The following is an 8,788-nucleotide window of genomic DNA, read 5'->3' as shown; positions in this document are numbered from 1 at the left end:
GACTCTACTTTGCAAGGGGTTTGAGGAAATTTGGACTTGCAAATTTCTATAAGTGTACCGTGGAGAGCACGCTGACTGGTTGCATTACTGTCTGATGGCAATGCACAGGACAGGAAAAGACCACAAAGAGTTGTGAACTCGGCCATCACCATCATGGGAATCACCCCATTAAGAAGCGGTATCTTAAGAAAGCAGCCTCCATCCTCATGGACCACCACCACCACCCATGTCCTCCATTGGGAAGGAGGTACAGGAGCCTGAATGGACAGTGAACCACAGACACTACCTCACTTTCTCTTCTTTTACTCTAATTTATTTTTTCAAAGATGTAATTTACAACAATATTTGCACCTGTAATGCTGCTACAACATTATGAATTTTGTGACGTATTTGTTACAATAAATCTGTTTCTGAGTTTTCTTTAACCATCTAACCATTTACGGAGCGGAAACAGGCCATGTTGGCCTTTCGAGTCCGCACTGGTTCACTGATTTTGTGCACCCTCTTCAGGCATTGGTCCCGGTAGATCTTCATTCAATAACAATGGGCGAATTCAATGCAGGTGGAATCAGATAATAGCAAAACTATGAGCAAACAGATTGGCTGTCTGTGTACCAAAAATAGTAAAACTTGACAAAACTGGATTTAAGAAAAGACAAACAATGGACAATATCTCCAAGTTCATTAACTTAATCCATGAGGTACAAGGAAAGAAGACTCCAACAGTGGCGGTTGCTTTTGACTTTGAAGCATATGTTTATAAAAAGTATGCTATTTGGTATTAGAAATCTCTTGGTGCCTGCCACATTGACCACCGCCAGTGGGCTGATCTTGTCTCCAACCGTGCATCTTGGCGCCTCACAGTTCGGCGGGCAGCAACCTCCTTTGAAGAAGACCGCAGAGCCCACCTCACTGACAAAAGACAAAGGAGGAAAAACCCAACACCCAACCCCAACCCACCAATTTTCCCTTGCAACCGCTGCAACCGTGCCTGCCTGTCCCGCAGGCACCAACGAGCCTGCAGTAGACGTGGACATACCCCTCCATAGATCTTCATCCGCGAAGCCAAGCCAAAGAAAGAAGAAAAGTATGCACATCTCTTTTTAAGAAGTCATATGTGACTGGGTTATTCACTTTGAGATTTGTTATAACAGAAGAATTTAATTTGTATACTCTAATTGAGAAAAGTTTGTGACTATTTCTGAAGTAAATTTAAATTTATAAGAACCAATAGCCTAACACCACGAGCGACCGAAATTTATTGATGCTTATAATATTAGTGCTACAATAGGCAGTTAAAAACAGTATTTTGGGTGGAGTTTGAACTTGAGATTGCTTAATGATCGGATTCAGCCCTAATGTTCTTGAAGATAATATTTTCTTTTATTCATGATGCGGGTCCAATCTTAATTTACCTTGAGTAAATTTAGTGCCCATTCAAAAGGATAATTATGTGCAGGTCTGGAGTCACACTTTGATCCAATTGGATTGTCCCTCAAGTTCGCTGGTGAGCAAAATGGGATGCAATGACAATCCAGTGATTTTGAGGTCAAACAAGCTTTTTCATTCAATCCTCCATGTATGGCAGTGAATTTGAACTGGAGATGTAATTGCTATGATATTCTCTGAATGACTGATTAGAATTTGAAAGTTTGAATTCCAGTTATGGCTTGTTTGCCATTGAAGGAATATTTTGCTGCAATTTGCTCTGTTGTATTTATAAGTACCCACTCAAGTATTCATGTAAAAAGGTATACCCACTCAATCCGCTTGGCAAGATTGAAGAGAATTCACCATTGAAATTCATTAATGTCGTCTCAGTGAACGAAGAAACAAAATTAAATGATAAAATTTGAGGAATAAATATAACTTGAGTTTCAGAGATTACTATAATTATTAATGGAATTGAAACGTACATTTAAAAGCATCTTAAATTAAGACCATAAGACATAAGGGGCAGAAATAGGCTATTCATCCATTGAGTCTGCCAATGGTTCCCACTCAGCCTCACTGCCCTGCTTTCTCCCCATAACCTATGATGCTCTGTCTAATAAGGAACCTATCAATCTCTGCATTAAATACACAAATTAAAAGGAGGAAATTATGGAAATGCTCAGCAGATCGGGGAGCATCTATGGAGCGAAGGTGAAATTTCAGAAAGGCCATTAAATTTAAGATGCAGGGAAAATGGGAATCTGTGATGGGGTGAAAGGCAGGATTTCTCTTCTTGATTTCTACTTTGCAGAATGTAAAGTCCCATTGAAGTTACCAGTGGTCCTCAACATTTTTCTTTCCACTCACATGCCACTAAGTATTCCTTTTACCATCGGTGCTCTGTGATTAGTTAGGGATTGCTTAAGGTAGTATGTGGGCGGAAAGAAAACGTTTGAAAACTACTGTTTTAATCGTACCTAATATGTGCCCATTTTCATAACTCCAAGGGAAATAGGTCAGTGTCAAAGCAATGAGAGCACCGATGGTATGGGGATTACTTAAAGTGGGATGTGAGTGGAAAGAAAAGGTTGAGAACCACCGAGCTAGGCTATAGCTGAAATGACCAGCATTCTCAGTCTTCCAAAGGATGCTGGTTTTGAATAGGTTAAATTATTCCTCGACTTTTTACTGGAGTGTGGTAATATTAGGGAGCATGGCTACATTGATTTTTTTTTAATGTATGTTCAGCCCTTACTCCACAATTTGTTGCTTGTGTCTTCTGTTCAGAATGGGATTTGAAAGATCTGGGTCTTTTGAAAGACAACATATGGGAAAAGTGAAGGAATTAAGAGGAAAGGGAATTTGATTTTGATTAAATCTGGATCATAATTGGAAGAAAACAGCAATAACCAACTTGATCTTTGTCAAAAAGCAAAGACCAAATACTTATCTTTAATAGACATACAAAAGACGTATAAAAATTTTTATTTGATGTCCACCAGCCTGCTCACAAACTGATCTCTAAAACTGCAATTTTGATCTAAGTTTCAAATTGTTTTGGGTGCCAGACTGCATAATTTATTTACCTTTGGTTTAAGTGAAAATGTGGACTTAAAATTGCTCTGAATGCTATGATAGAAATTTATCCATGATTTCCTTTGGATGCCTTTGGTATGTATGTTTAGTTTGGAGTGACTGTTAAATATCACTGATTCCGACACCTTTATGCCTTATAGGGATAATTTTTTTAAAATTTCTTTGCTCATTAATCCGCTCTTTTTATCTCCCATCCTACCACTGACCCTTTTTTTGTGACCTTTCCCCATTTCCTGGCATCTTAAAACTTGTTTAGTTATTCAAATTGTTCCAATTTATTTTTGGAAATCCTTGTCTTTATAAATGCTGTTAAATTTTTAAATGTTAAATTTTTAAATTTTAAATTTTAAAAAATTAGACAAACTGCACGGTAACAGGCCTTTACATTTTTTTGAACAGTGGGAGGAAACAGGAGGACCTTGGGAAAACCCAACACAAGACACGAGGAGAATGTACAAGCTCCTTACCGATAGCGCAGGGTTCAGATCCCGATCGTTGGGGCTTGTAACACCGTTGCGCTAACCATGCCGCCACTTAGCATTTTCAACATTTTCATGTTTTGGAGGTTTTATTTAGCCCATTTTACTCATAATTAGCAAAGGTGATATATTTTCTTCTTGGATTCCTGCTAAACATCTTAATCAATTTCAATTCTGTTTCTAGTTCACCTTACAAGTATAATAATTTCTCTGATCACTGTGAAAACTGAAACAAAGCGGAGCTTCCACTATCTTTTACACTTTTCATTGTTCATGTCAGTGCAGTTCATGTTACTTTAGCTCCATCAATTGAGCATTGCTTGCAGAAGCAATTATGATAAGCATATTCATTTGATCTTTATGCTAGAAAGAAATACGGCATGGTAAATTACACTGGCCAGAATTGTCTGGCCTCCATTCTTTATTTACTGTTGTGGTAATGGCATATGCAAATAATATACACTTGTGAAAGATAATCATGATGAAGGTTTTTGAATATTATGCATCTGATGATTGTAGGTAGGCTTTCAAGTCACACTTGATGTTAGCAGTTAACAAAGTAGTCCTCACTAATGTCTCTCAGATCTGTGCAAGCAATGGCTTGTGGGCTGGCACATGTGATATTATTGTATGTGTATACGAGGGTTAGACTTTCGTCTCTTTCTATTGTGGATTCAAAGTAACGGGGTACCACTTGGGGATTTTCCAGACAGTAATCTCTAAGAGGCTTCAACAGGCAGTCACAATGCCACTTATTACCATCCAGCAACAATTGTTCTAGTTCTGATGGCTGCTTCAGAAATTGCTCTGGGAAATACCTTAATGAATTGCTCTTGAGGTTAAGATATTTTAACCTGGTCAGTGGTTTAAAAGTATGATTGTAGAAAAACTCAATAAAGTTCTCCGACAAATCGAGCCAAGAGAGCCGCTGAAGTGGCTGAAAGGTGATGTCAGGGATATGTGCAAGTTTATTGCTCTTTAACAGCAGATATTCCAGATTTGATATTCCTGTGAAGGCATGAGGAGAGAGCTGTATGAGTTTATTGTATCTGAAGTCCAATTCCATAAGCTGTTGTAAGTCACTGAGGCTCTGGTTATTGATAACTGAAATGTGATTCTTTTGCATGAAGAGTCTTCGAAGTCTGATCAGTCCAGAAAATGAGTTTGGTTGAATTCTTGTGACTGCGTTATTTTCCAAGTGCAAGCTATGAAGCTTGCGAAGCCCCTTGAAGGTGTATTCTGGTAGGTTTCTCAAAGAGTTGCTGGATAGATTAAGTACAGCTACATCATGGAGACCAACAAATGCCCCTGGTTTGATCTCCTGTATCTGATTATCATTCAGAGTGAGGACTTCCAATTGGACTAAGCCCTCGAATATATTTTCAGGAAGGATTTTGATTTTGTTGTACCCAAACTGGAGTTCTTCCAGAAAGTGAAGTTCTCTGAATGTCCTGTGCTGCAACCCTACAATGGAATTGTTGAGAACTCGAAGTACGTGAAGGTTTAAGAGTCCAGAGAAGGTCTCTTCATGTAATACAGTAAGGCGGTTGTGGGACAAGTCTAACCATCTGAGAGATTTCATTCCCATGAAAGCTCTGGGCATGATGGTACTAATTTGATTGTTGCTCAAATAAAGTTTTTGAAGTTTTGTCAATTTCACAAAGATGTTCCTCTTGATGATTCTCAACAGGTTTCCAGACAGATCAAGTTCTTTTAGTTCTGTCAGGTTGACAAATAGTGGTGGCTGCAGATAACTTAACCTATTACCAGCCAAAATAAGCTCCCGTAACTTGGACAGATTATGAAAGCTTGCTGCAGGCAACACTGCAAGATTATTCCAACCCAGATTCAGGTACCAGAGATGGGGGAGGCCATAAAATAATGTTTCTTCAATCTTGCCAAAGTTGTTGTTGTTCAAACTAAGTGAGCCAAGAGACGGAGTGTGGAGGAATACATTTGGTGGCAGGCTTTTCAGTCTGTTCCTTTCCAAATGGAGGTGGACCAGTTGCTTCAAACCATAGAAGGCATGTGGCTCTATGTTAATGATGTGGTCTTTCTCTAGGTTCAAGAAGTCTAGATTCCTCATGTTTCTGAAAGTATGGGATGGAAGAACTGTGAGGTTGTTACAATCAAACCAAGCTGTTTTGGCGCCAATTGGTACATCTTTGGGAATGCTGCTGAGGTTATGAGAGCTGCAGTAGACGTTCAGTTCTTCACTGTAGTCATCATAAATGCAGGTGCATACTTGAGGACATGTGACATTTTTGTTATGTGTCTGTTCCTGTGATGGTAGCCATGATTTTGTCCCCAGGAGCAAAATGAACCTCAGACAAATAATAACCAAAACAAAGCAAGAGTCTAAAAAGAAATCACAAAATGCCATAAGAAAATATAAAACATTTGGTTTTAGATACTATATCCTCATTCATTTGGTTGAAATAAGGCAGGGTTTCAGGGTCTGAGTTACAGGGAAAGGTTGTGCAGACTGGGGCTTTTTTCTCTGGAGCGTAGAAGATTGAGAGGGGACTTGATCGAGGTGTTTAAGATTTTAAAAGGGACAGACAGAGTAAATGTGGATAGGCTTTTTCAATTAAGAAAGGGGGAGATTCAAACTAGAGGGCATGGTTTAAGATTGAAGGGGGAACAAGAGGGGAAATTTCTTGACGCAGAGGGTGGTGGGGATGTGGAATGAGCTTCCGGCAGACGTGGTCGAGGCGGGATCATTGGTTGCATTTAAGGAAAGACTGGATCGTTACATGGATAGGAGGAGACTAGAGGGGTATGGTCCGGGTGCTGGTCAGTGGGACTAGGAGGGTGGGGATTTGCTACGGCATGGACTAGTAGGGCCGAACTGGCCTGTTCTGTGCTGTAAGTGGTTATATGGTTAATGATCTTCACGTCATTGTTCATTGTTTGGGAGAAAAGAAAACTTACTGGGGATAGGAGTAATGTATTATTCTACAACTAAAGTACACCAGGACAATTTATCTTGTCCTTTTAACGACTCATCCCATGGGTTAGAAGATGAATTTGGAGCTAGGTTAAAGATGATTACCCTGGAGGTACTTTTTTTCCTGGCAAAGATTGCAGGTCTAAAATGCAAAGTACATTGAAAATAAGTAACCTCTCGTGCCATTTTAATTGCAATTTTTCTTCTGCAAGTGGTGAAAGTAACAAAAGATAGTGTTATTGAAAAATCACTGCTCTTTTGAGGGCTACGTTAGCATTTTCAGTTCCCAGCGACAGATTCTGAGCAAGTTACAGTAAAAAATCCAAGCTATCCAGTACCTGTGGGGATTGGTAGATGCTGGATAAGTGAAGATTGGGTGATTGGTGAACTGACCACTAGGGGTGCCAATTTCAAACTTTTGTACTTTTTTAACCTATTTTCTGCCTTTTTTTAGTGCCAGTTGTTTGAATTTTGAATAATGGGGATTTTACTGTATTTTGTTAACAAAAATATTACAGGATTTATTAAATCCGCTGCCAAAATTACCGTGATAAACTTTACCAGTTTCGGTCATTGCATGTTACACAGGTTATTGAATCCCTGAGCGGGCCACTGGTTGGAGCTGAAGGTCATGATTCTGCAGACACTCTTGGGTGTTAGCAACAAGCAACCTCACTACAAGGAAAAAAATAATTAGCAGGTGGAAGGTGTGGAATTACTTTTATATTTGTGTGTTCACAGAGTGGCATCGTGGCAAGTGCAACTTTGTGCGTTAGAAGTCAACTGGTGGCCTCCAACCTTGTGATCAATGATTTCAAATGTATGGATGCAAGGTCTCCAGTTTCTGCAAAGGAAAATGTTGTGGAAAAGCATTTCAAAAATATTTCAGTAATATATTTTTTTAACATTTTACCTATCATGGGTTCTTTTTCAGATAAATGTGAAAACCTCAAAGAAATGGCAAAATTCCATTCAGATTGGTTTCCAGTTTCTAAAAATAACTCTGAAATGATTCTTAAGCATAAAAAAAACTAATTGCTATTGATTAACTCATCCGTCATTTTTCATTCCAGCCACCTCCCCCCACTCTCCAACCAAAAGAGGCATCTTACCCATAGATTTGCTCATTTTGTTACGAAGTTTTTTCTACTGTGAATTTTCTGAATCGTCTTGTGTCCCGATTGGATAGCGTAGGTGGAAAATATTCTACACAGCTTCCGTTTTATGGGATAGATTCTAACCCCTGGTTGATCAAGATGACTTTCCAAATGCCTCATTCTTTTCCTAATACATAATTTTTAACTCCCACACTGATCAGTGAACTGCGTGGATGACCAAATGGCATTGAGCCAAAAAAGGGTCAGCTGAAAAATAAACATCTGGCTCACAGTGAAGAAATCAATAGTATTTACTTTGAGCATCCACGTGTGGCAATATTTAGCTACTTTGCAGCCACAATGCATGCTGTCAATGTAACCTTCTTGAGGCCAGGTACATTCAGTTTATTGAAGTCTGATAAGACCACCGTCTGGCACTGCACAGTAAATAATGATGCAATCTTCAGATTTGTCCCCATTTAGCACCTAAATGAATGTCGTTGTTTAAAATTTGTAATAATGGTAATCGTAATAGTGTGATTTTTTTTTCCATCCATTTATGGGGTTTGTCGAGGCCTGCATCCCTAATTGCTCTTTAGATGGTGGTGGTAAGTTGTCCACTTGAAGTGTGGGTGAAGGTACTCAAAATGTGTTGGATATGGCAGTCCAGGAGTTAAACCTCTTGCAAATTGTGCATCAGCATAAGACCGAGAGCACTCCATTCAGATGTTTACAGCGCCAGCGGGGGTTCGAATCCCGTGCTGACTGTAAGGAGGTTGTACGTTCTCCCCGTGTCGATGTGGGCTTTCCCCAGGGTCTCTGGTTTCCTCCCACTGTTCAAAATGTTTCAGGGGTGTAGATTAACGGAGTGTATTTTGGGTGGCACGATCAAATGGACTGAAATACTGTGCTGTTTATAATTTTTTTAAAAATTCCTATTAACTTTGTGGAAGAGTTTGGGAGCTGCTTTCAGTGTAGACTGGGCAAGGAACTATATTGTTAAAAACACAATGCTGGAGAAACTCAGCAGGTCAAACAATACTTATATAGCAAAGATACATAACCAATGTTTCGGGCTTGAGCTTTTCATCAAGATATAAAAATATGGACAGGTGCCTGCACAAAATGGTGGGGTGTCAAGGGGAGGAGCACAGTCCCACAGGCAGGAGGTGATAGGTGGATAAGAGAGGGAGGGCACAGCAGCAAGCAAGAGGAGGGGGGGATTGCTCTGA

The 8,788-nt window shown here is 39.5% G+C and overlaps 1 protein-coding gene across 2 annotated transcripts; it reads right to left on the bottom strand.

The window, feature by feature from the left end:
• Nucleotides 1-3,893: 3,893 nt before the first annotated feature.
• Nucleotides 3,894-7,773, bottom strand: igfals (insulin-like growth factor binding protein, acid labile subunit). Of its 2 annotated transcripts, XM_069906042.1 has the most exons (3): nt 7,572-7,773; nt 7,006-7,134; nt 3,894-5,867 (listed from the first exon to the last, which is right to left on the bottom strand). In XM_069906042.1, exons 2-3 carry the CDS (start codon nt 7,031-7,033, stop codon nt 4,054-4,056), a joined length of 1,842 nt encoding a protein of 613 aa, XP_069762143.1. In that variant the 5' UTR covers nt 7,034-7,134; nt 7,572-7,773; the 3' UTR covers nt 3,894-4,053. The 2 variants fall into 2 exon arrangements, with proteins under 2 accessions (XP_069762143.1, XP_069762144.1); XM_069906043.1 differs by lacking the exon at nt 7,006-7,134.
• Nucleotides 7,774-8,788: the final 1,015 nt, after the last annotated feature.

The sequence above is a fragment of the Narcine bancroftii genome, chromosome 12 (assembly GCF_036971445.1).
Source record: "Narcine bancroftii isolate sNarBan1 chromosome 12, sNarBan1.hap1, whole genome shotgun sequence".
Lineage (NCBI taxonomy): Eukaryota > Metazoa > Chordata > Chondrichthyes > Torpediniformes > Narcinidae > Narcine > Narcine bancroftii.
The sequence above is the reverse complement of the archived record's forward strand: the minus strand, read 5'-3'. Positions and strand labels throughout refer to the sequence as shown.

Bases quoted from the DNA above. Each gene is read 5' to 3' on its own strand.
- igfals (XM_069906042.1), bottom strand. From the start codon at position 7,033: ATGACCGAAACTGGTAAAGTTTATCACG. The intron at 5,868-7,005 runs GTAATTTTGGCA...ATTTCTTTTTAG, and splicing joins AACTGGTAAAGTTTATCACG to ACTCTTGCTTTGTTTTGGTT.